At 42.1% G+C, this 27,958-nt stretch overlaps 1 protein-coding gene across 3 annotated transcripts in view; it reads right to left on the bottom strand.

Annotated features, from left to right (window-relative positions):
• Positions 1-27,958, bottom strand: part of FBLN2 (fibulin 2) — a 261,844-nt gene that overhangs the window by 140,979 nt on the left and 92,907 nt on the right. For all 3 annotated transcript variants that reach the window (XM_033926337.1, XM_033926336.1, XM_033926338.1), the window contains one exon: positions 1,056-2,387. In XM_033926337.1, the coding sequence (XP_033782228.1) occupies positions 1,056-2,313 (1,258 nt within the window). In that variant the 5' untranslated portion in view covers positions 2,314-2,387. The remainder of the gene's footprint in view (positions 1-1,055; positions 2,388-27,958) is intronic.

Below are 27,958 nucleotides of genomic sequence, written 5' to 3'. Positions count from 1 at the left end.
CGCTTCACCGCTAGACCACCAGGCTTTAAGAGTATGGTGTGAATTGAATATACTATACTATGACTTGGATTATACTTGGGAAGTCAGCAACGATTTGAATAATTATTGGCTTTGAATTGACTCATAATCTTCATTAATTTTTATTTTATTTTTTTGTTAGTACGGACACTGGGGGGTGCAGTTAGGAACCAAAAAATGCACACCTGCCACCAAGCTCCAATTATATTATAATAACTAAGGCCAGGGACTCTATAGCGAAAACAGTTGGTATATGTTTATTAAAAACTTTATATACCGCTAAATATAGCCAAAAAAGGATCCAAGCGGTTTAAAATATATAGAATTCAAAACAGATTTCAAAAAGAACTCCATTCAAAATAGAAAAAGATGGGGGTTTTCCCTAAATCCATAATCTTCAAATCAATTTAAGAGGTATATTGGAGTGATTACATGTTTCCTAATAAGACAAGTAAAAATATATTTACTTTAAAAATATTTATATTTGCTTTAAGAACTTGAGGGTCCTTTACTAAGGCGCACTTGCTGTTTTAGAGCGCGCTAAATATTAGTGCATGTTAAACGCTAACGCATCCATTTTAGCCTATGGATACGTTAGCATTTAGTGCACGTTAAAACGGCTAATGTGCCTTAGTAAAAGGACCCTTTGGTTATTAGGATATTAGTGGTGTAACATATAAGGAACGGTGAACCGCCATGATGGTTCCTCTCTTCACTGGCTGTTTTTCACTTTGACCTGATTGTTGGAGCACTGAGCGCACTTTATAATTTAGCTTTAATGTAAAATTCCGAATTTAACAATAATTCTTAAGAACTAGTTTGAGTGTGACCTTATTAAAAAAATATTTATCCCTAATTTGTCAGGTAAAAGTTAAATAATCCATCTTAACACTAACTCATGTTGATAACTTCCCTCCTAAGTTGCATGTTCACATTGAAACAGAAAGAATAAAGCTTTCCTTCAACTTTCTTCAACCTTCTAATTACTATATTGCAAGCCTCAAAGTTCTGAATTATAAAGTAAAGTCAGGTCTTACCATCCTGCATCCTGGGAGAAGTCTGAATAGAGTTTGGGTCTTCCTTTTCTTCCGTGTCATAACTGTAAAGTGTCTGAGACTGTCTGTCAGACCCGTTGCTGTGGTCTTCTTTCAGAGCGACTGGTGGAACTGTGGTTGGATTGAACTTAATTTCTCTACCTATAGTATTTTCTTCTGATGTACACTTCTCATCGAATAGCTGTGTCATGCGTGTCACCTTTCTTGAAGTTGATTCTTCGTTCACTTTTGTTAATTTTTCAGTGCTAATGGTATTTTTTTCTCCCCCGTCTGCTTGCAAGTCTCCTGGATGGTTTTCAAATTCTGGAACCTTCTCTGGCTGTTCTGTGGTTGTTCCATCTTCCTCTTCTTCAAAAACACTACTGGTGAGGATGGTTGGTGGTTTACTGGCATCCTCGGTCTGAGGGGCCTCAGTGGTGGTTGTCTTGCTTTTGTTCACTTGTTCATTGGGTGACTGGAGAATTGTGGACGGGCTTAGTATATTATCACTGTAAATAATTGTTGAAGCTTCTATGATTTCAATAGTTATTATTGATGCATCTTCACTTTGTACCTTACCAATGTCGTCTTCCTGCTCTTTGTGTTTTGTAGGAGGCTCCAGCTGTGTTTGATCTTTTTCAGGTAATTCCTGGTCATAACTGTACGGATCATCATAATTTCTCTCAGAGTCATTCTCTTCATTATCTACCAACGGTGGAAAACTGGTTTTGGAGGTATCACATTCTGGCAGAGGGTAGCACATCAACTTGCCTCCAGAATTCGGGCAATGACACATCTTGCAAGGAGGCATTTGGAAAGTATGGCCTGCCTCATACCTCTGCTGTCCGTTAACACAGCCTATTCTTCTACACTGAGGGCAGCCATCAGCAGGCGTCAGAACATCTATGCAGTTTGGTTGAAGCTCTGGGCAAGGAATAAACCGGCAACTGATAGTTCCCCCTCCTTTGGGACACGAGCACTCGGTACTTCCGAAGTCTACAAAGTAAGATTCTTCCTCTGGGACTTTGCCGTTCCTATATCCCACATTAACACAGTCATAGTACTGATAGCCCTCGCATGTACAGCCAAGTCGGAGGCAGGAGGCGCAGCAAGCACCTGACTCAAGCACCTCTTCGATGCAGTTTTGCAGCGGTTCACATTCCACCCCTGTGCAGTCGCCCTGAGCTTCTGAGATTCCAGCCCAAACCAACACCAAGAGACAGGTCAACAGATTCAGACGTTTAACGTTCCACATGTTCATACTCTTCTAAACCAGCTGGCCCAAATCCACTCAGCTTTGCAACGATTTCATGAATTGCTCTTTTCCTCGGGACCCTGTATTTATAAAATAAGTTGCTATTAGAGATCATGTTTAGAAATGCATAATAATTCACATCAACATTAGGGGGGAAAAATTCAACACCAGACAATTAAGTAAAATCGCAGTGGGCTAGATGTAAAAAAAAAAAAAAAAACTTGCAACACTGAAACATTTTCGGCATTTTCAGTGACTTTTGCAAATGACATAGAAACACGATGGCGGATAAAGGTCAAATGGCCCGTCTAGTCTGCCCACAGCTGAGACCCTCAGAATCTCAAGAAAGGGGAATAAATCCACTTTGCAAGGTATGTTAGAGTTTAGAAATTTCACAGCACGTTATTAGCTTACATATGCATGACTTTCTGGCAACAGATAAAGAAAACACACTGAGCATTTTCAAACTAAGGATAGGAAATCAGAGTTCTTCATCATCCTTCCACACCAGTCCAGACACTTGGGTTTTATGCTCTACTGCCAGCAGGTGGAGACCGAGAACCATTGAATTATGATATCATATGGTATAGCATTCTTTGCAGCCCAGCAACAGCCAATATGTACTCAGTCTCCAGCAGGTGGTAGGTTAGAAATTCTGTGCTGTCTGGTCACTCAGGTAGGCTGAGATTAAATTGCTTTTATGTTTCTGAGGAGAAAATTGAAAAAAAAAAAATAGAAAAGAAAAGAAACAAGGTTCCTTCCTTTGAGGTTCTCAGTGGTTTATCTGTATCTTAGGGTGTTACAACTGGGGGTTCCCAGATTCTACCCCTGTTCTCTATCCCCACACCCATTCCTTCTGCAAGAAGGAGATGTTGTGTTTCAGTCCCTCTAACAGGTTTTGGGAGGGAGCCCTCGTGCCCTTTTGGTGAGAGCTCTAACAGCAGACATTTAAAAAAAAAAAAAGATTAAGAGTGGCAAGAGAATATGGCTAAATGCTATATAAGGGGCCCAAAAAAGTGGCACCCAAAACAGCCCTATTCTATAAGTCGCACTTAAAGTTAGCCCCGGTTTATAAAATAGCACCTATGCTTGACTAAATTTAGGCCATCTTTGCTTTGAAAATCTTTTGGTGGGGTGGTTGACGCTGGCACGAACGGGAGGACCCTTGAAAAAGCAGGACGCGGAACATGTTGGGTCCAAACCTCCCACACTGCGCTTAAAACTAAGCTGGAGTAACACTGAAAGAAGAACTTCATTAAGATAAGTCCATGATTTAAATGATATTGGACATACATTTTTCAAAACGTATCTATATATTATGAAAGATAAATTATTGCGAACTGAGCACTTTAAAGAAAATTAAATAATTTAAAATGAACTAATGGTGAATAGAATAAAATACATGAGTTTAACATATGAATTAATTGGAAGATTAAATTTTATTCCAAGCCAGTGACGATTTTACCACGCTATGAAAGTTTATTGATCGGGAGTTTTCTAGAGGTGTTTTTGTGAATATTGTGAAGTTATTGCCTCTAAGAAAAGAAATATTTAAATTACATTTTTTTGATTGTGGAATTAAATTTAGGTGTGGCCATGACCACAACCATCCCATTTTCATGCCCCCTTTATTGACTCGTGCGTAAAATTTAGACATGAATCCCGCATCTAGATGTGGGCACATAACTCATAATTGTTTTTAATTAGCACCAACACTTGCTTGTTAAAAACACCAATTATTGGTGATAATTAGTTTGGTAAGCAATTTAATTGTGCCCACAATCTGGGTATGCAGCCAAAATTACATGCACAATTTTTGGTGGGGCATTTTTTTATTTTTTAAAGAATTTGGCGGAATGTGTCTACTGTCTAATCAGGCTTTGGGTGTTTGTTTGTTTTTTAATTGCTCTTCACAGATGTACAAGATTAACATCTTGAAAAGAAATATCCAAATGACAGGAAATTAAGGGTCCTTTTACAAAGTCGTGGTAGTGTGTCCTGGCACAGCATATGCAACACCGCCCATAGGAATTGAATGGGCTGCGTCACATTTGCTGCGCAGGAATCGTTACTGCAGCTTTGTAAAAAGGAGTCCTAAACTTCCACAAAGTATCTTCGAATAAGTAAATGCAATCCAAAACCAAGAATTACTACAGGGGTTTTGAAAAGAAACTTAAGACAAAAGGATTGGCACTCAAATACATTACAAAATGTTCAATATAATAAATGAGATCTGGTTTCTTATATCCACTTTAAAAGATGTAAGTGGGATCAGTTTAGTAATATCATCTGCATAGATGTAAAATGCAACTTTCAAACTATGCAGCAATCTTCCTAACGGAGCTAGATAGATATTGAACAGTGTGGATAGTGGAGAGCCTTGTGGTACTCCACATGGATTACTCATGAAGATGAATAACTATCTTCACTAAACACTTGGTAAGATCTATTTTTCAAAAAGCCTTCAAACCAGTTCCAGACTTTTCCCGTGATTCCAATTGAATCTAAGCAGTCCAGCAAGATCTCGTGATCGACCAGATCAGAGGCACTGCTCAGGTCCAATTTGAAGAATCATTTCACTGGAACCTATACTGAATAATCCATGGAGATGGTCAATCAAGGAAGCTAATACTGTCTCTGTGCTAAATCCTGAACAAAACCCCGATTGATATTCATAAAAAGTATAAAATTTTTCTTTGTACTTCATTACAGTCAAAACTACTAGATTTTAATTCATAATGTGACCAAAATTCCACCTCTACCTCCTTTGTTTTTGAATTTTCCTACAAATAGCATAGATATGAATTTTACCACCAAGAATTTCAGAATCCAGGAAATGAAAATAATGACATACATCTTAAGCAAAAAACAACACCACCAACAAAAAACTAATAAAGTTGTTCTATTAGTAACTAGTTCATCAGACGATTCCAGAAAAGCAGTCTCATCTAAGGAGTTTCCAGAAGCTTCTCCAGTGGTTTTCCACTGAAAATAGTAAAAAAACATTGTTCAAAGTTGGCATAGTTTGGTCAGGAAAGTGCAATATTTCCATAACATATCTATAAAATAAATCCTTAGAGGAAATATAAAGAACATGAGGAAATACAAAATCCATATATTCAAATGTTTGAGGCATTTTTCTTGTTTTCAGCCTTTCAATGAATTACTGTCCTAGCCACAAGCAAGATAGACTGGACTCTTTAACCTCCTTTTCCAAGTTGTCCATCTTAGTACAAAGAGCTTGAGAAAGACCCATCTCAGTCTGCAATAATTAACCACCAGTTGAGAAGAAATGAAGTAAAAAGAGCAATCTTGTGAATAGATGCCATGGCCACCCAAATGTCTTCAATGGTGTTTTCTAAAGTTTATATTAAAGGAGGCTCCAAAAGCAGAGTTAGAAACTCCTCAGCTATTTCTTCCAAAACATTATTTATTTATTCATTTTTCTATACCGTTCTCCCAAGGGAGCTCAAAACGATTACCGGTAACACAAATTTATCCTGGTCTTCCTCCTTCCAGGACTCTCTATATAATTTATAGTCCATCCTTGTTATTTGCGGTAGTACAGTTCCCGAAAATGTTCGCAAACCGCAAAATCGTAACTAACGAAACATTGAGTCATGGAAAAATATGTCCCCTTGGAATTTAGATGAACAGAAAACATCAAAAAAATGAGTTCTGAAAATAGTGATTTGGATGTTTTAACAAAAAAAAAGTCCAAATGCCCCTTTATGCCATATTTTGGACGTTTTTCTCTTGAAAATGAGCCCCTCCGTGTATTTGAGTCCACCTTCTATCAAGTGTTGCTTTCCCTATATGTTTTTAATGAAAGGATTTGTGTACATTTATCCTAGCTCATCTGGCTGGTTATTCCCACCACTTTTGGCTTTTCTCTTTGCACCGATCCTGAAATGTGTGTTATAAAGGTGTTGCTAGCACTGCAAAGAAAAATTACTTTAACGGCTCCTTTTACTAAGCTGCAATAGCAGTTTTAGCGCACGCAGGATTTTAGCGCCCGCTAACCCCACGCTATGCGCCAAGAACTAACGCCAGCTCAATGCTGGCGTTAAGGTCTAGCGCGCGTGGCAATTCAGCACGCACTAGACCTTAACGCCAGATTGAGCTGGCGTTAGTTCTTGACGCGTAGCACGGGGTTAGCGGGCGCTAAAATCCTGCGTGCGCTAAAAACGCTTTCGCAGCTTAGTAAAAGGAGCCCCAAAAATGCAAATAGCGTGCATTTTTCTTTTAATGTGCTACTAGTGCTTTTATTGATGCAAGAACTCCCCCTTGCGAGTTTAGCAAAGCGTAGTGCATCAGACCCTACGTGGGAGAGTAGGGTACAATAGTATTTGAACTCTTGACGGCTGCAAAAATATGCATTGTGTGATCTAGTCTTCCACTGCAATCTACTCTTCTGCTTTCTGATGGGTCTGAAATGGTTAAAATATCATCCCAGAGGCCCATAAACCTTCAAACTATAAAATAGCAGGGATAGCGCTGATGTGTTACAGATGCTACCTCGTTTTATGTTTGAGTCATATGCACATCTTTTCATTACACCAAAAAGTTTGACATTGGTTCAACGCGGAAAACATCTGCTCCATATTGCATGCGGTTTATGAACCAACATGGACAAGTTCAATGCCAGCCACTCAGTAGCAATACTTTAGGCTTCCTTCCAATGTTCTACCAAGGGTAAAACAAAAAGGCATTAATGGAAATTCCAGATTTGGGGGGGGGGGGGGGAAATAGAATAATATCTCACTGCGGAAACATACACAGAGCTGTCTGGGTGTCTGGGCATCAGGTTTCGTATATATTCTGTAGACAACGTCCAGTGAATGAGTGTAGAAGCCACTGAAACAGAGAAATGGGTCATACTGAAAAGGACGTACCAGATTTAGCAGCCGTGGATTTTCAGTGGCAGAATTTGGCTAGTGCTACAAAGGTCTCTAACCTCCCCATTAGTATAGAAATTAAGAGCGATTCTATAACCCGAGGGGTTGATATTCAGCTCGTGACGGATATGTGGCTTCCAGCCACCTACCCCCAGATATTCAACGCAGGGTCATGGGCAGCTCCTGGCTTTGAATATCTGGGTACGTCCATTGACTGGAAACTAATCAGGCATCAACTGATATTCAGACTGATGCCTGGTTAACTCAGCACATAAATTTAGGTTTGTGGTTACTTAGCCAGTTAGAGGACCGAATATCATTACTAAGGGCTCCTATTAATTTTGATATATTTAAACGAGGTCTTTTGTTTCTATTCTTATTGTCATAGTATGTTTTAACTTATTAATAATTTTTAACATTGTACTTGAATGTTTTTAACAATTGCATTACTTTTATTATATCATTTTAGATTGTACGTAGATAGTGTGTTCTATGAAACTGTACCATGTGCTGAAGTGTCTCAGAATTCTCTTGTTTGTGAACCGCCCAGAACTACTGGTTGGGCGGTAGACAAGAAAATAAATTATTATTATTATTTACAAAGCCGCCTTAGCTGTTTTAGCGCATGCAGCTTTTTAGCTCAAGGCTGGCGTTGGCGTCTAGCGCAGCCGTCAGTTTAGCGGGCGATATTATGCGCGTTAAACCACTAACGTGGCTTCGTAAAAGGAGCCCTTAGGGGTGCTCATCGATTTAGCGTGTGCTAGAAATATAATAGAAACATAGAAACAGATGGCAGATAAGGGCCACGGCCCATCCAGTCTGCCCACCCCAATAACCCTCCCCTACCTTTCTCTGTGAAGAGATCCCACGTGACGATCCCATTTAGTCTTAAAATCAGGCACGCTGCTGGCCTCAATTACCTGTAGTGGAAGACTATTCCATCGATCCACCACCCTCTCGGTGAAGAAGTATTTCCTGGTGCCGCTATGCAATTTCCCGCCCCTGATTTTCCACGGATGCCCTCTTGTTGCCGTGGGACCTTTGAAAAAGAAGATATCCTCCTCCACCTCGATACGGCCCGTGAGGTATTTGAACGTCTCGATCATGTCTCCCCTCTCCCTGCGTTCCTCGAGTGTGTAGAGCTGCAATTTATCCAGCCGTTCCTCATACGGGAGATCCCTGAGTCCCGAGACCATCCGGGTGGCCATTCGCTGGACCAACTCAAGTCTCAGCACATCTTTGCGGTAATGGGCAGCTTAGCGCTTAGTGTGCACTAATGCGGTTAGTACAACTAAATCGGTTAGCACCCCTAGATGAATCCCCGCCCCCTCCCCCTAAGTTAGTGCTCCATGCAAATTCCGCCCCAGTCCACCCCTAAGCCTAGTCTGTTAGAAGAGATATTTAGGTCTAGATTCACTTGCCTGACACAGGCCCGACCAATTCGCAAAACAACAAAATTAAAATGAGAGCGATCGGAGGAATGCCCCCTCCACCACCTCTGGGAGACTGTTCCATGCATCTACCATCCTTTCCGTAAAGAAGTATTTCCTTAGATTACTTTGGAACCTATCACCTCTTAACTTCATCCTATGCCCTCTCATTGCAGAGTTTCCTTCCAAATTAAAGAAACTCGACTCACGAGCATTTATATTACGTAGGTATTTAAACGTTTCTATCATATCTCCCCTCTCCCGCCTTTCTTCCAGTGCCTTCCGCAATTGTGCTCAACACGGAACATCTTAGATATATACTCCATGAACCGGATGTGCCTAAAAGAGGGAATGTCCACAATAGGTTCCTCCTTTCTGCAGCTATTCCTATCTCTCTTCTTTTTTACCTTTCAAAGTCCTTAGATCAATGTAGTCTTGTTAGAATGTTTATTTACTTATTTTTTCTTCTATTTCTATTTCTTACTTTTATTACTCAACTAATTGTTATTTTTTCAGGTACTTCAGTTAGATTGTGAGCCTTTGGGACAGTAAGGGAATTTCTAAGTACCTATTCTTTATTTATTTATCTTATTTTTATTGTATCCTTTAATGTATATTTCTCTGTAAACCTATATTACTTACAATTTTAATGCACACTATTGTCCATTTTCTGTAAACCGCTTAGAATCCTAACGGAGTTTAGCGGTATATAAGAAATAAATTACATTACATTACAATACACTTCACATCTGCTGATCGTAAAGGTCATGGTGGGCAATAAATCCTGCAGGGACCTCATCATTCAAAGCCTTTGGAACTTGCTTCTCAACATGTAAATTTATGCAAAACATGTTGCAGAATTTCCCTAACCCTTGCCACAGCATCTAATTCTAAGCTACCACAGAAACCAAGGACTGTGGCAAAAGCACCTTTCTCCATAGAAGCAATGTCGGCGATTATCTGCAACTGAAAATCTGAACTCCGTGCGATGTTTTGTTGTAGTCATTTGCAAAGATCCCAGTCCAAAAATAATTTAATAAGGGCGAAGTGTGTTGGAAATTTGTTCTGTGAGTGAAAAGTCAGTGTTGGGTAGTTTCCAGTTTTAATTTGGACCGAAAGGCCACAGCAGTAACCTCTTCCGGTTGTCCCCATCATCGTTCAGGATCTTTGCAGTTCTGAGTTAGAGCTATTTCTAGTCAATTCTGAACGCTTTCAACCAAATTAATTAATTGCCGGTTGAAGCAATGGCTTTCCCACACAATCTCAATGACCATAAAATGATTTCCATTGCTCTAACGTGTTTAATAAAACTGGGGAGATCTCTACAACTGTAGGAAAAAAGGTTCCAAAAGCACTGTGCAATCCTCCCACTCAGAGATGAGCTGAGCAAACATTGGCCTTTCTATATGAAGACAGCTGAAGAAACATATGAGGCTCTTTGTCCATATAAATACAAGCTATAAACCATCCCTGTGAGGCATTACTACCTCTTGTCAATTCTTTCTTTACAGTACAGATGCTTGTGAATGGTTTTAAGAAAGGTTTGGACAATTTCTTGGAGGAAAAGTCTATAGTCTGTTATTGAGAAAGACATGGGGGAAGCTATTGCTTGCCCTTGATCGGTAGCATGGAATGTGGCTACTCTTTGGGCTTCCGGAATCTTTTGTTACTCTTTGGGATTCTTGAATCTTGCTACTCTTTGGGGATTCTGCATGGAACGTTGCTACTCTTTGGGGTTCCAGAATCTTATTTACTCTGAGATAATGGAATATGGGGGTTCTAGAATGTTGCTACTAAGTTGGATTCCGCATGGAATGTAGCTATTATTTGGGGGCTCTAGAATCTTGCTTACTCTTTGAGATGCTGGAATGTTGCTACTCTTTGGGGTTCTGGAATCAAAATTAGACAAGTTCCTGCTGAACCGGAGCATACGCAGGTAGGGCTGGTCTCAGTTAGGGCACTGGTCTTTGGCCTAGGGGCCGCCACGAGAGCGGACTTCTGGGCACAATGGACCACTGGTCTGACCCAGCAGCGGCAATTCTTATGTTCTTATGTACTCTTAGGGATTCCGGAATGTTGCTACTCCTTGGGTTTTGGCCAGGCACTAAGGACCTGGATTGGCCACCGTGAGAACAGGCTACTGGGCTTGATGGACCATTGGTCTGACCAAGTAAGGCTATTCTTATCGGCAGAGTGGACTGCTGAGTGCCTCATACCATGCTTGTTCTCTAAGCGATGCTGATGTTTTCTCCTCTTTCTTAGTTTGAGATGGAGATCCTGCTTCTCTGCTATACCCAATAAAGGACAGTATATCACATGTAATAAACTATTTGCTCTTGTGCCAAGATTTTTTGCTGTCTGTGCAACGTTTGCATTATTTGCTGCTACCGTAATAATATGTCCAGCGGGAAACATAGGCATTCATTCAGCTCAGTCTTTCTGTCAGGCCGTGATGATAGAATTTTTCCATTTTATTTTGTATTTTTGTGTACTTTCATTATGGTTGCAGGCTGCTCAAACATTTTTTCTTAACATCTGCTTGTGGCAACCATTTCCTCTCCCCCCAAGCAAATTCCCAACCACCTCTGGACGCAACCCAAATCCCTGATCATCACATGACCTATCCCTGACCTCTTCCATGAAAACAGAAACCAATTTTCCACACACTCATCACTACTACTACTATTTATCATTTCTATAGCGCTGAAAGGTGTACGCAGCACTGTACATTCTAACACACAACAGACAGTCCCTGCTCAGAAGAGCTTACAATCTAGTTTAGACAGAACATTTCAGGGTTGGGGAGATTATAGTGGGTCTAGGTATCTGACAGCAGTGAGTGGGAGTTAAGAGTTGAAAACAGTTTCAAAAAAGTGGGCCTTTAGCTTGGATTTGAACGCTGCCAGGGACGGAGCACGACGTATTGATTCAGGCAACCTGTCCCAGGCATATGGCGCCGCAAGAAAGAATGGACGGAATCTGGAGTTGGCAGTGGAAGAGAAGGGTACAGATAAGAGGGGCTTGCTGGTGCTCTAGTAGGACAGTCCCTGGTGCTCTAGTAGGACAGACAGAATTCCCAATTGCTCCTACTCATTGACCTTGGGTTCAAAATGGCACTCTTGACTCCTAGAGCTAATCTTGAGTTACTACCGCTAAGGGTTAAGCTGACAAATAAGGACATTTTGGTCCTGATTATATAAAAGACGCCTACAGTTAGGTGCTTAGACGATCTAGGTGCCTAACTTAATTTTTTTAATTGGCACTGATAATTGAAAGCACCATCAAAAACTGATTTAAAGAATAATTTGCCGGTAGGCACCTACCACTTCGAGGTAGGTATCTACACTGAGGCGCTTACCAACACCTACACAGTGAGTAGAAAAGGTTAGGGTGGAGATTGGGTGTAGATTAACTTAGGTGCAGTCATTTATGCCAAGAAAGCCCTAGCCTACGTGGCAGTGCACCTAAGGATTCAATGCGTATCAGAGTCTAATAATGCTTAGGCATAGGGTTACCAGGCGTCCAGATTTCCCCAGACACGTCATCCTTTTGAGGACATGTCCGGGGGTCTGGACAGCTTTTTAAAACCTGGCATGCGCGGATTTCCTCCCTGCCCAACAAGAGTAGGCAGCATGGGGCGGGGCTAGGGAAGGGCTGGGGCGGAGCTAGAGCAACCCTACTTAGGCACCACTAGGCAATTCTATAAACGGCACCTATAGATTGATTGACCATCATTCCAAACGGTGCCTAGGAGTTAAACACCATTTATAGAATCGGGGCCTTTGTTTTTATTTGGCAGCTTAACCCTTATCAATAACCATCGATAGGCGGTATATAAATAACATAAATAAATAAATACTGTGATATTACCATGATGCAGACAGTTGTGCTTTACGGCTGCCAGCTGCACTATACATTACAGGGGAGAGTGTGGCACTGTGGTTAAAGCTACAGCCTCAGCACTCTGAGGTTGTGGGTTCAAACCCCCATGCTGCTTCTTGTGACCCTGGGCAAGTCGCTTAGGCCCAAATTCTGTAACCGGAGGTGCCCAACCCAGATCGGCGCCTGTCTAAACGGAATAAGAAGCTCAATTAGGCTTTTTAATCTGCACTGATTGAAACCTAGGCGCCTATCACGAAAGAGCGATTCTGTAACAAGGCGCCTCTAAATATTTAGACGGCCTTCAAAAAAAATAGGCGCTGTGCGTGTTAGGCGTGGGCGTGGCTTCGCGTTAGGCGTGCTTAAGCGCTCACCTGGGCGCCTAACGTTTAGCTGTGCCTAGAGCTGGCCTATTTATTGGGCGCCTCCAACATAGGCGCCGCTCAGTGCGATTCACTAAACAGCGCCCAATTTTACTTGAATCGCGCTGAACGGTGCCTAACTTTTGGGCACTTCTTATAGAATTTGCCCTTTAGCCCCACCCCCTTGGCCAAGGTACATTAGATAGAATTCAGGGGTGTCAAAGTCCCTCCTCGAGGGCCGGAATCCAGTCGGGTTTTCAGGATTTCCCCAATGAATATGCATTGAAAGCAGCGCATGCAAATAGATCTCATGCAGATTCATTGGGGAAATCCTGAAAACCCGACTGGATTCTGGCCCTCGAGAACCGACTTTGACACCTGTGAGATAGATTGTGAGCATGCCGAGACAGACAGAGAAAAATGCTTAAATACCTGAATAAATTCATGTAAACTATCCCAAACTCCCCTGGGAAAACAGTATAGAAAACTGAATAAATAAAATTAATATATCATTGGACTTACTGGAAGGACTCAAGTCAAATGACCAATGAGCCAGATGTGGAGAGGAATTACTGGATGGATTCAATGAGTCGGATCTTTTTTTTTTTTTTTTTCTTTTTTTTTGCCATCATCTACTGTTTTTCTTTGGAAGTAATTTCCAAACTGCCCACACTGGCGACAAGAACATGTGCTCTGACAGTTTTCCCAGGAAAAAATGCATATATTTGACCTGCTAAATGAGAAAAACCTGTACCTACATTTTTAAATTCAAAAGCCGGCGTGCAGTTCCAAATTCCACCTCCACACCATCCTGAAGAGCATCTCCCTCGGCAGTAGCTAAATACCCCACGAAATACTGTTCCCTCTAAGCTGAGCAGGTGTCCTCCAGCTGCATTGCTACCACTAGGGGGTGGAATATTTTCAGTCGCTAAGGACAGGTATGTTCCCTGGAGTCCTGCAGAACTTGCCTGTCCCTCACAATTGAAAAATGTGACAGTAAAACAGCACCCTCTATTGGTGAGACTGTGGGTGGAGGACTCCTGCTCAGCTTAGAGGGAACAATCAAGTCCAGTCATTAGCGGTCAAAGTCATCGTTTCTATGGGTATAAAGTGTTAACATCAACAGTGCAAGACACGAAAAGCTGTGCCAGTTCCCCAAACAAGTAGGACTGAATTCTATAAGTGGTGCTTAGCCAATCAGTGCTTAGCACTTGAAATTCTACCTAACTTTAGGTGTGGCCATCTATATCAACCAACGTGCGGTGTAAATGCTCTTGCTTAAATTAGGCACAGTTCCCCTCTTATTCTTTCACCGCGCGCACAAATTGCTGGAATACCCCTGATCTTCCAATTTCTGCAACCCCCCCCTCCCCCTTTAGCACCTGTGCGTAAAATTTAGGCGCAGATCCCACGCCTAAATTTATGAGCGTCAATTTTAATTCAAACCAGTTGTTTAATTCAAACCAATTGTTCATTAAGATTCCAATTATCGGCGCTAATTAGCTCATCGCTCAATTAACTGGCGCACATAAAAATGATGGGCGTGTGCCCAAATTTGCACGTGCAATTTTTAGCGCTTTTGATAGAATTTGCAATGACACGCAGTAAGGGATGGCAGACAAAGACCCTCATGGTCCACCCAGTTGGTTCAACAAGGTGACCAGAGCCTCGCTCACCACTTTATGTAGGCTCAGGTCAAACATGATGAACTTAACATAAGAACTGCCGCCGCTGGGTCAGACCAGTGGTCCGTCGTGCCCAGCAGTCTGCTCACGCGGCGGCCCTCAGGTCAAAGACCAGTGCTCTAAATGAGTCCAGCCTCACCTGCGTACGTTCCAGTTTAGCAGGAACTTGTCCAACTTTGTCTTGAACCCCCTGGAGGGCGTTTTCCCCTATAACAGATTCCGGAAGAGCGTTTCAGTTTTCTACCCCTCTCTGGGTGAAGATGATATGTGGTGTATTGCTGACAGCACTCAGCTTACCAGTCATGATCCCTTCCTCTCCAAAGCTGCATAGTTCCCCCACTTGCAGTACATGGCAATAAAATGATCAACAAACTGAAGTTGTCAGACGTTTAACATGTCTCTTGCCACCTGCAGGTCACAGACCGTACAAGTCTGTCCAGCATCGGGTTCCGCTCCCCCATGCTGGCTTTTCATTTTCACTCAGCACGTGCCTGACACAGACCGTATAAGTCTGTCCAGCATCGAGCTCTGCTCCCCCATACACACTTCAATCTGGTTGAAAAATATTTTATTTATTCATAGGATATCGGAGGCTATGATAGGCCGGAGCACGTTACAAGGCTTCAAAGAAGGTTTGGATAGGTTCCTAGAGGATAAAGGAATTGAGGGGTACAGATAGGAGTAGAGGTAGGTCATAGTAACATAGTAACATAGTAGATGACGGCAGATAAAGACCCGAATGGTCCATCCAGTCTGCCCAACCTGATTCAATTTAAATTTTTTATTTTTATTTTTTTATTTTTTCTTCTTAGCTATTTCTGGGTAAGAATCCAAAGCTTAACCCGGTACTGTGCTTGGGTTCCAACTGCCGAAATCTCTGTTAAGACTTACTCCAGCCCATCTACACCCTCCCAGCCATTGAAGCCCTCCCCTGCCCATCCTCCACCAAACGGCCATACACAGACACAGACCGTACAAGTCTGCCCAGTAACTGGCCTAGTTCAATCTTTAATATTATTTTCTGATTCTAAATCTTCTGTGTTCATCCCACGCTTCTTTGAACTCAGTCACAGTTTTACTCTCCACCACCTCTCTCGGGAGCGCATTCCAGGCATCCACCACCCTCTCCGTAAAGTAGAATTTCCTAACATTGCCCCTGAATCTACCACCCCTCAACCTCAAATTATGTCCTCTGGTTTTACCATTTTCCTTTCTCTGGAAAAGATTTTGTTCTACGTTAATACCCTTTAAGTATTTGAACGTCTGAATCATATCTCCCCTGTCTCTCCTTTCCTCTAGGGTATACATATTCAGGGCTTCCAGTCTCTCCTCATAGGGATAGTCTGGGACCACTGCTCAGGCAATGGGCCTGATGGGCCGCCGCGGGAGCGGACCGCTGGGCGAGATGGACCTCTGGTCTGCCTCAGCGGAGGCAACTTCTTATGTTCTTATGTAAGAAACTATTATACCTAAGAATTAATATCTAAACGTATGCTTCTTAATAGGGTTATGGTCTAATATGTGAAGGGCAATGCTGTATAATGCACACCTATGTCTTTACATTTAACGTTTCACCTCACCATAAGATCGAGGTGAATTGCAATTTAAAAATACATAAAACATCACAAAACTAAAATTCAAAAACTATTTTAATAAAATATTTATTTATTAATTTTTAAAAAATTTCTATACCGTTTTTTTCCAAAACGGTTTACAAAAGTTACATACATAAACTATTAAAAATCAGAACAAATTAGAACAAAACAGACAGATTCAATCTATACATTAGATCATGTGCTCAAAGAAATGCATCTACGAATAGTTGTGTTTTTTAGCATTTTCTCCGAATGAGTTCTTATCTCTACATTTTCGAATTTGGCCAACCAGGCTATTCCATAACTTAACTCCTGCACATGTAAAAGTCATGGCAATTTGTTTCCACATATTTAGGATTAGCTTTCATGTTCAGTAATGCCGAACTCTCAGAACAAAAACAAGAGAATTGACCCAATGATCTCCACAGACAAATCCAAGAAGAAACAAACAACAATGTGGAGAAATGATGTTCCTGAGATGAACTTTATTAATATTAAAATAATATTAAAACGTGGCAAACCACAAAAAAACTCTCAGAATGCAATGATCTTAGTGGCTGATACCCATACATCAGACTCTTAAAAAGTTCAGGAATCATACCAGATAGAAATTGGTGACATATCATAATTGCTTTGTACTGAATTCTAAATGCAACTAGCAGCCAATGCAATTGTCGGAGATATGGGGGTAATATAAACTCTTACTCAAGTTCCAAAATAACATCGTTCATTATACATTATCCATAATTTCTGAATAATATTTTCTATAAAACCAAGCTTTTAATAGCTTGGTCTGATGAACATAACTGCAGAAAATGCCTCACTTGATTACTGTAACAATCGCCTACTTGGCCATTCCCCAGAAGAATATGCGGCGATTAGAACTGGTGCAAAATGCGGCAGCGGTCAAGCTAATTTTTGCGTTGAAGAGATTTGACCATGTTACACCTTCCTACCGACTTCTGCATTGGCTGCCGATGGAGGCACGGGTGAAGTTTAAGTTTGGTTGTTTTTGCTTTAAGGTACTATTTCGGTTTAGCCCCTAAATACAAAACTGACCTTTTCTCTTTCTCAACCAACAGACATAAGAGAAGCTCACACTTGACTTTTGTTTCCCCACCGGTTAGAGGATGTGAATTTAAAAGACATCATCAACATCTTTTCTCACATCCGGCAACATTATGGAGTAAAGATCTGGAACAATTGCTTACGTCTACTACGTATGGGGAATTTAGGAAATGCCTAAAAACATATCTGTTCCTGATGTATTTAGGCAACTGACCTGTACAATCTTATTCCACAATAACTGATCCCTAGAGCTGTTAATCACTAGCTTTTAACTTTGTTAATTCTACTCAATTTGTAGCATCTTTTAATCATTGTAAACCACATAGAACTTCACAGTCCTGCGGTATATAAAATGTTATTATTATTATTTTATTATGCATGCTTCTGTTCAAAGCACTATTCTATAAGGTCATGAGATGGGTGTATATCCCCTCATTGAGACCCAAGAAGCCTAGGGGAGAGGAAATGCTAACTAGAGAATTTAGTTCCTTAGAAAGAAGATCAGAAGGGAGGCAGGAACCACAGAATTAAATCCTCAACATGGAGAGCTGGGTGGAGCAGGTTCCAAGCAAATCAGAGTGCAGACTTAAAGCCTTAGCAAGTAGAACTGGAGGAGAATAATTTCCTGGTCAATCAGAAAGGGTAGATTCAGGAGGAGGAACTAACAGCCTATTAAAGGACAGAAGGCAGGAACAGGTTTCCGTTTCTGCTGAGAGACAACAGTGCAGAGCTCCTGGCCAGAGAACATATAAGCACCACAGGATACAGAACTGCCTTGATATCTTTCTATCTTAAGACTGTGGCATTGAGCCCGACTAAGAATTATGGTTGGTCTAAACTGGAACTTCTTTTTTGTTTTGTTAATTTTACCTACCAGTGGAAGGATGTATCGCTGGAAAGAGGAATTCTGTAGACTCTGGGAGATACGAGGGTGGTGGCAGGTTGGCTAGCAAGCCTGACCTTTCTTTTCCTTTTCATATGATTATTTGGAGAGTTTTTGAATGAATATGGCTCCAATACTTCACCCAACCTCCACAGTATCCAACATCCCTCTCCACAAAATTACAAGTTGTTCCACATGTTCTCACGGTGGCCATTCCAGGTCACTAGTTCCTGGCCCAAACCCAAAGAGTAGCAACATTCCAGCATCTCAAAGAATGGCAAGATTCCGGAACCCCAATGGGAGCAACATTCCAGAGCTGAGATTGTGATGTCATAATGCCTCAATCCACAGTGCCTCAGAGACAACCTCATCAGTGATGTTGCAATGGCTTGATTGTCTTATACTTGGCTCATGTTAAAACATAAGAATAGCCTTACTGGGTCAGACCAACGGTGTATCAAGCCCGTTTTCACGGTGGCCATTCCAGGTCACTAGATCCTGGCCCAAACCCAAAGAGTAGCAACATTCCAGCATCTCAAAGAATGGCAAGATTCCGGAACCCCAATGGAAGCAACATTCCAGAGCTGAGATTGTGATGTCATAACGCCTCATTCCACAGTGCCTCAGAGCCAACCTCATCAGTGATGTTGCAATGGCTTGATTGTCTTATACCTGGCTCATGTAGAAACATAAGAATAGCCTTACTGGGTCAGAACAACGGTCCATTAAGCTCAGTAGCCGGTTTTCACAGTGGCCAATCCAGGTCACTAGTACCTGGCCAAAACCCAAAGAGTAGCAACATTTAAAGTAAAACCCCTTAGGCCCCCCCATTCCTCATTTTCTATTGCTTCTGATGAACAGAAAGTTGTCTTCTAAAGAGGACCCAAACCACTAATTCATTGTACTCTTCTAAATTGAAATCTTACTTATGTTATAGAAACATGCCAAGAAAAGCACAGAATAATAATTCCTCATTAAAGCAATTCTAGCCTACTTTAGGAATTATTATTCAGTGCTTTTCTTGGCATGTTTCTATAACATAAGTAAGATTTCAATTTAGAAGAGTACAATGAATTAGTTGAGATCAGTCAATGGCTTGGGTCCTCTTAAGAAGACAACTTTCTGTTCATCAGAAGCAATAGAAAATGAGGAATGGGGGGGGCCTAAGAGGTTTTACTTTAAATGTTGCTACACATATGTGGCAGTTTCACAATTTCCATGCCCAGGTGCTGCTGTTCCTACGTGTATCTGTGGTGAGAAAAACAGTGAAGGTGACCTTTGGTGCTCAGTTTTTTTATTATACCTATTTGGACTCGACACGTACGTGTTTTGGCTCTGTGGCCTACTTCTGGAGTCTGATGGATATGGTGCTGAAAAGGGTCAACTGATTGTTGCCTTTTTAACAATGTCCTTGATAGTGGATCACTAAAACAGAAGAGCATACAGTACACTCTTTTAAACTGATTTTGTCTGCTGCTAAATGCTCAGAAACAAAAGTGAGTCCATGTGGGTCCATGTGTCTCTGTCCCATTTTATAAACCTAGCTGTACAAATGCTGCTAATTAGGTAGTAAGGCTGTACATTTTTTTTTTTTTTAAGGGAAAATAACAGATTTCAGGAAAATTACTCCCTTCATCTCTCTTATAAAGCCAAAGCAAGCATTAAAAAAAAAAAAAAAAATCTGAGCTGGTTTAATTTATAACATTTTATTGAAGGAAATCTTCTATAATAATAATCCTCTAAGCACACAGGCGCACTTAGGAGGCTGTGCTACCTGATTCGTGCTGTGTCCCTCCGTGGCCTTATTTGGCGGCTTGATGAGGCGCGCGGGGCTTACAATGGTGGTGGCGCGCAGCAGCTTGAGGCACATGCACCGGCTTGGATGGCTGGCAGCGCTGGAGGAATTTGAGTGGCAGTTTAGGAATGGCTGGAAGGTGTCATGCCGGTACTGCAGGTGAAAGGGGGCTGCTTTGGAGGGGAGGGGTGTGCCGAGAGGCAGATAGCTTTGTTCTGGTGGGGGGGGGAAGACAGAAGGGGGCCACAGAGAGACAGTCAGGGAGAGGGAAAGGGGGCTGCTTTGGGGGAGGTGTGTTCTGGGGGGGCAGACAGCTTTGCTCTAGTGGGGGGGGGGAAGACAGAAGGGGGCCACAGAGACAGTCAGGAAGAGGGAAAGTGGGCTGCTTTGGGGGGAGGGGGGAGCTGAGGGGCAATCAGCTTTGCTATGGGGGAAGACAGAAGGGGCCACAGAGAGACAGGGAGAGGGAAAAGGGGATGCTTTGGGGGAGGGGTGTGCTGGGGGCAGACAGCTTTGCTCTGGGGGGAAGACATAAGGGAGCCACGGAGAGGCAGTCAGGGATGACACAACAGAAAAATATATGCAGGCAGGGGGCCAGAGAGAGAGACAGAGAGACATACAGAAAGAAACACAGGGGGCCAGGGATAGAGACAAACAGAAAGAAAGACAGACAGACAGCAGCCAAGGAGAGAGAGGCAAAGAACAAAAGACATACAGACAGTCAGCGTCCAAGGAGAGAGAGAGAAAGAATGACAGACAGAAAGAAAGACAAACAGACAGGGGGCCAGGGAGAGAGACAGACAGAAAGAATGACAGACAGACAGACAGCATCCAAGGAGAGAGAGATAAAGAAAAAAAAACCAGACAGACATCTACTCTAGTACCCGTTAATGTAATGGACTTACACACTAGTATAATATAATACAAATACAATTTAATTTCAAATAGATTCACAATTATGATATTTTCATACATATTTCTATCATTCCTCCAAAATATATTTCCATAGGACCCATATCAACCCCCCTACTCCCCCCATCTCCCTTCCCCCTTCCCTTTCCCCCCTCCTATTCATATTGAGCTGGTTTAAACATTACATTACATTACATTACTGATTTCTATTCCGCCTCAACCTTGCAGTTCTGGGCGGATTACAAAAGAGACAACTGGACATTTCCAGGATAATTAGAAAGAGAATTCTGGTCATTTCCAGGAGAAGTTACAAGAATAATGGAGCTATATATTTCAAGAGCTATAAGATGCTGTACAAATAGGAAATAGTGCAGATCCAGTATATATACCGTTAGGGAAGCAGTTGACATGCTTGAGGCTAAAGAGAAGGGAACTGGTGAAGGGGGGAGGAGGGGGGAGTTGCGTGTATGATAGGGAATGCGTGTACCCTTTTGTAAAACAGGCAAGATAAAAATCTATGTGTGTATTCCTCAAGCCATCACACCCCGAACATTGCCTTATGAAATCTTTGAATGGTGTGGATCTCCACAAGTAAACAACAGATTTCTAAAATCACCACTTACATGCGCATATGTGTAAATGCCACTAATCCATGGATGCGTGGATCTGGATGTTTACGACATGAAGGTCCATTGGTTAACTATCGATAGATTTTTTTTTTTCCTGGTAAGTATGCAGCCACACTTCAACACAACGAAAAAAACAGCACAGTTTCACTGTGTCTTTTTAGTACAATAATGGGCATATTATTTTTCATGTAATTATTTTGGTAAGTCAATTACAGTAGCCTTTGCTTGGATAATAAACTGTACTACCCATATAATTTAAACCAATGTGGCCTTAGCTTGGTTGAATATATTCACCCAAGCTGTTACATTGCTGGTACTTTTTAAAAAAAAAAATTCCACATTTAACAGCATATGAATATTCCAGAAGTTTCAGATGTTTAAATGTGGTTCTTTGCTGTCAGCTGAATTGTTTTATAGCGTAATTATTTCTACCCTGTCCTTCTACATTTGAGCCCTTCAATTTGACAAATGTCTAATTTTTCCCTCGAGTGCAAATTACGAAACTTATTTTGCCAACTCGTTTCTTGTCTTCTTCTCTTCCCTTCCGATCTAATGTAAAAATTCCATTTCATTCCCTAGACTCTGCTTGAAAATAGGTGTGGCTCTGAAAACAAAATGTCTTCAGAAGAGATTTACAAGTAAACCTGGTCCAGAAGCCCACATGATCCGTCTCCCTCTGGTATCATCCGGTGCATTAAGGACACGAAAGCTGGTTTCAGTACATCTCCAGCAGGAAAGACTTAGTAGATCCCAAATCAGTTCTACACCAGTTATTCAGGATTCGGCTGCATTATTTAGAAAACGTGCAGAATATGTTTTGCCAAGTGATAGTACATGTTCTGTGATTCATTAAGGGGCTTCGTTGCAAAAACAGAATGAGGAAAATTTTCTAACAGCCCCCTGTACATTGTGCAGGCAATGTACTCATGAGTTACACTAGATTTTGAAGGGAACCCACTAGAATTCACACAAGTGAGGCCTGTGATTTACAATGTTCACAATTTTCCTGCAGATTTTCCCAGTTCCTTTTGAAAATACTAAAGTAATGCTCACCAGGCCTCAGCTGACCATGAGTGAAAGTATACACAAAATAGTACATGAAGTCTGGGCAATTATATAGCAAATTCTTTCATGCTATGTATACATTGACTTTGAAAATTATTCCCTTAAGCCCGGATTCTAAAACCGGCGCCAATAGGAAGGGGCCGGTAGATGCTCTACTGGCATCTAAGTTAATTGTTTTAATTGGCTATTGACAGCCTGGTAATTGGCTGAGCCATTAAAAAACAATTAAAAACAAATATAAAAGAAAAAAAAAAGGTAGGCACCGCGAGGCACCTACAAAACACAGTGCCAGAAGCATCCTGAGGTTGTGGGTTCAAATCCCACGCTGCTACTTGTGACCCAGATAAGTCACTTAATCCCCCATTGCCTCAGATATATTAGTTAGATCAGTGGTTCCCAACCCTGTCCTGGAGGACCACCAGGCCAATCGGGTTTTCAGGCTAGCCCTAATGAATATGCATGAGAGAGATTTGCATATAATGGAAGTGACAGGTATGCAAATCTGCTCCATGCATATTTATTAGGGCTAGCCTGAAAACCCGATTGGCCTGGTGGTCCACCAGGACAGGGTTGGGAACCACTGAGTTAGATCAGGGGTGGGCAACTCCGGTCCTTGAGGGCCAGAATCCAGTCAGGTTTTCAGGCTTTCCCCAATGAATCTGCATGAGATCTATTTGCATGCACTGCTTTCAATGCATATTCATTGGAGAAATCCTGAAAACCCAACTGGAATACGGCTCTCGAGGACTGGAGTTCCCTACCCGTGACGTAGATGCTTAGCAATGCCAAATGTCAAAAGTGGTATGGTTACGGGTGGGGTTGACTAAGCACGATTCTACGTCGAAGATAAGCTCCGGAAATGCAGACCTTGGACAACCCTGGCCTACATTTCCGGCGCCTACCTTCGAAATAAGCTGCGAATCTGAAAGCGGCCCCGTAATCGGAATGACATGTGACCAGCATTTTTTTATCAGGCACCTGCCGATTACGGCGCCCCTTTCAGAATCCGGGCCTCCGTATTTGCTGCATCCTAAAATAAAGGACACTGCTCGGTACAAGTAAAAGAACCTAGTGTTTACATTCCAATAAAGGAATATAGACACTAGGCCTGGATTCTATGAGCGTCATCTTAACTTAGGCGCCCCATGACACCTAAGGTAAGAGGGGAATGCTGTTTAAAATGGTACTTAACATTTTTTTTCAAGGCACCAGAATTATGCTTCCGGAGGCACCTACCTGCGCCTAACGCCACTGTAGGCGTGGCTAATTCCGAAAGTGGTGTTAGGCCCTGGTAGGCGCCTCCGGAAATATGATTCATGTCAAAGGGTAGGCCTTGAAAACCCTGGCCTATATGTCTGGCACCTACTTTTGCGGGAGACACGGTTCTCTAACTGGCGCCGTTACAGAATTGATACGCAATCGGCAGCCACTTTTAAGGTGGCCACTAGTAATGGTGCCGTTTAGAGAATCCGGACCTTACTTTCTTCTAGAGCAGGAGAGGGCAACCTTTATGCACAGAGGGCCGCATGAATGTCAGTGCTGCTGCTAGTAGTCTGCAACATTAAGGAATGGAAAAGGTCAAAAATGGTAACAAAAATCTTATATACAAATACAGGATGTCCTGTGCAGTACTCGGAGAGACCCCCCCCCCCCCCGGAATATTGCGTCCAGCACTGGTCGCCATACATGAAGAAGGACATAGTACTACTCAAAAGGGTCCAGAGAAGAGTGACTAAGATGGTTAAGGGGCTGGAGGAGCTGCCGTACAGCGAAAGATTAGAGAAACTGGGCCTCTTCTCCCTCGAACAGAGGAGACTGAGAGGGGACATGATCGAAACATTCAAGGTACTGAAGGGGATAGACTTAGTAGATAAGGACAGGTTGTTCACCCTCTCCAAGGTAGGGAGAACGAGAGGGCACTCTCTAAAGTTGAAAGGGGATAGGTTGTGTACAAACGTAAGGAAGTTCTTCACCCAGAGAGTGGTGGAAAACTGGAACGCTCTTCCGGAGTCTATTATAGAGGAAAACACCCTCCAGGGATTCAAGACAAAGTTAGATAAGTTCCTGCTGAACCAGAACGTATGCAGGTAAGGCTAGTCTCAGGGCACTGGTCTTTGACCTAAGGGCTGCCACGTGAGCAGACTGCTGGGCACAAATCTCCGGGTCCAGATGGCATACATCCAAGGGTTCTGAAGGAATTAAAGGAGGAGATAGCGGAACTACTGCAGCAAATTTGCAACTTATCCCTGAAAACAGGCGAGATCCCGGAGGATTGGAAGATAGCCAACGTTACGCCCATCTTTAAAAAGGGATCAAGAGGTGATCCGGGAAACTACAGGCCAGTGAGCCTGACTTCAGTTCCTGGGAAAATGGCAGAAGCACTGATAAAAGAAAGCATTGATCAACATTTTGAAAAGCACGAACTTCTGAAAGCCAGCCAGCCAGCATGGTTTCTGCAAGGGACGATCGTGCCAAACAAACTTATTGCACTTCTTCGAAGGGATTAACAAACAGATGGACAAAGGAGACCCCATTGACATCATATATCTAGATTTCCAAAAAGCCTTTGACAAGGTGCCCCATGAACGTCTACTCTGGAAACTAAAGAACCATGGGGTGGAAGGAGACGTACATAGATGGATCAGAAACTGGTTGGAGGGTAGAAAACAAAGGGTAGGAGTGAAGGGCCACTACTCCGACTGGAGGAGGGTCACGAGTGGTGTCCCGCAGGGCTCGGTGCTCGGGCCGCTACTATTTAATATCTTCATAAATGATCTAGAAACAGGGACGAAGTGCGAGATAATAAAATTTGCAGACGACACTAAACTATTTAATTGAGCTCGGACTACAGAGGAATGTGAAGAATTGCAAAGGGACTTGAACAAACTAGAAGATTGGGCGACGAGATGCAGATGAAGTTCAACGTTGAGAAATGTAAGGTATTACATGTGGGGAGCAGAAACTCGAGGTACAACTATACAATGGGAGGGATATTATTGAATAAGAGTACCCATAAAGGGACTTGGGGGTATTGGTGGACATGACAATGAAGCCGACGGCACAGTGTGCAGCGGCCGCTAAGAGAACGAATAGAATGCTTGGTATAATCAAAAAGGGTATTACAGCCAGAACGAAAGAGGTTATCCTGCCGTTGTATCGGGCAACGGTGCGCCCGCATTTGGAGTACTGCGTCCAATATTGGTTGCCGTACCTTAAGAAGGATATGGCGTTAGTCGAGAGGGTTCAGAGGAGAGCGACGCGTCTGATAAAAGGGATGGAAAACCTGTCATATGCTGAGAGATTGGAGAAGCTGGGTCTCTTTTCCCTGGAGAAGAGGAGATTTAGATGGGATAAGATAGAGACTTATAAGATCATGAAGGGCATAGAGAGAGTAGAGAGGGACAGATTCTTCAAACTTTCGAATAATAAAAGAACAAGAGGGCACTCGGAAAAGTTGATAGGAGACAGATTCAAAACAAATACTAGGAAGTTATTTTTTACCCAACGTGTGGTGGACACCTGGAATGCGCTTCCAGAGGACGTAATAGGGCAGAGTACGGTACTGGGTTCAAGAAAGGATTGGACAAATTCCTACTGGAAAAGAGGATAGAGGGGTATAGATAGAAGATTACTGCACAGGTCCTGGACCTGCTGGGCCACCACGTGAGCGGACTGCTGGGCACGATGGACCTCGGGTCTGACCCAGCAGAGGCATTGCTTATGTTCTTATGTAATGTCAAAACTGGCAAATGCAAAGACCTACTTTGATACATAAACAAATAAGTAAAAATATAACTAAAAATGATGGAAACAAACTGCTAGAGTGGCTATTCTGAAAATATTTACAAAATATAGTATTAAAAATCAGCTGATTAATGATGTTTTCCGTGGTCTGGGGCTACATAAAATTCAATGATGGTTATCCTGGATGATTAAGTGCTGAATATTGCCCCCAGAATGCCAACAAAGTAGCTGGTTTTGGCTTAGGCACTAAGGCCTGGATTCTCTATAGGGTGCCGACATCGGTGGCCACCTAAAAAGCAGCTGCCAATCACTTGTCAATCATGTGACGGCACCCTATAAAGAATTGTGTCTCCGCAAACGATAGATGCGGGAAATGTAGGCCAGGTTTTCTGAACCCACATTTACAGTGCCTATCTATGTCGTGAATCATAGAAACATGATGGCAGATAAAGGCCAATCCAGTCTGCCCATCCACATCATCCACTATCTCTTTCTTGCCCTATTGGCTCACGGCTCTTAATATTTGAATCTCTTCTTCCTATAGGCTAAGATTCTTTACACCTGCATTGTGATGTCATAGAACTTTATGGCTATAGAAACAAAGTCAATATAGGCAGGAGTGTCAAATTTATATCTTTAAATTCTCAAACATATAATCAAAAGTTCTTCAAAAAAGATAATTTATAATATTTTATAATCAATAAATATTTAAATTGAGGAAGTTTTTGGAGTATGGCAAGATGAATTGTATGGACTGATGGATTGTGACTGGATTAATTTTTGTATTTTTGCGTTTTGATTTTTGGCTGTTTTTTTATTTTGATTTTCATTCATGGGTTTTTTTGATGTGAATGGGGAGCACTAAGCACTTTTTGGACTTAAAGCATTGGGAGCCCAGGACGTAACAACTGTTCCAGCAGAGATAAGTACTCTTCCACTTTTTACTTATTTATTTATCGTTTCCAATCTATCATGTTTATTGGTAGGGAGGGAGGAGTGCGAAGATGTATTTAAACCTGAGCTGGTAGAGTCCTGTGCTCTTATAGCTTAAAGTTCGTATTGGCTTTCACTGAGCACTTTTAATAATTTAAATATTTATTGATTATAAAATATTATAAATTCTCTTTTTTGAAAAAGTATAGAAACATAGTAACAAGATGGCACATTAAGGCCAAATGGCCCATCCAGTCTGCCCATCCGCAGTAACCATTATCTCTTCCTCTCTCTAACAGATCCCACGTGACTATCCCAGGCTTCCTTGAATTCAGACACAGTATCTGTTTCCACCACCTCTACCAGGAGACTGTTCCACGCATCTACTACTCTTTCTGTAAAAAAGTATTTCCTTAGATTACACCTCTTAACTTCATCCTATGCCCTCTTATTCCAGAGCGTGCTTTCAAATGAATCGCATGGACATAGGTGGTTTAGGCTGCCTAACGCCACTTCCAGCATTAGCCACACCCAGCATTAGCCACACCCATAGTGATACAACTATATAACTGATACAAAATGCGGCAGTCAGGTAGATCTTTGGGTTGAAGAAGTCCGATCACATAACCCCTTCCTACCGACTCCTGCACTGGCTGCCAATGGAGATACGTGCGAAGTTCAAGCTGGGATGTCTCTGCTTCAAGGTGCTACCTGGTCTAGCCATTAAATATATAACTGACTTCTTCTCCTTTTCAACCAACAGACATAAGAGA

The sequence above is a fragment of the Geotrypetes seraphini genome, chromosome 17, assembly GCF_902459505.1.
Source record: "Geotrypetes seraphini chromosome 17, aGeoSer1.1, whole genome shotgun sequence".
NCBI classification, from domain to species: Eukaryota; Metazoa; Chordata; class Amphibia; order Gymnophiona; family Dermophiidae; genus Geotrypetes; species Geotrypetes seraphini.
The sequence above is the reverse complement of the archived record's forward strand: the minus strand, read 5'-3'. Positions and strand labels throughout refer to the sequence as shown.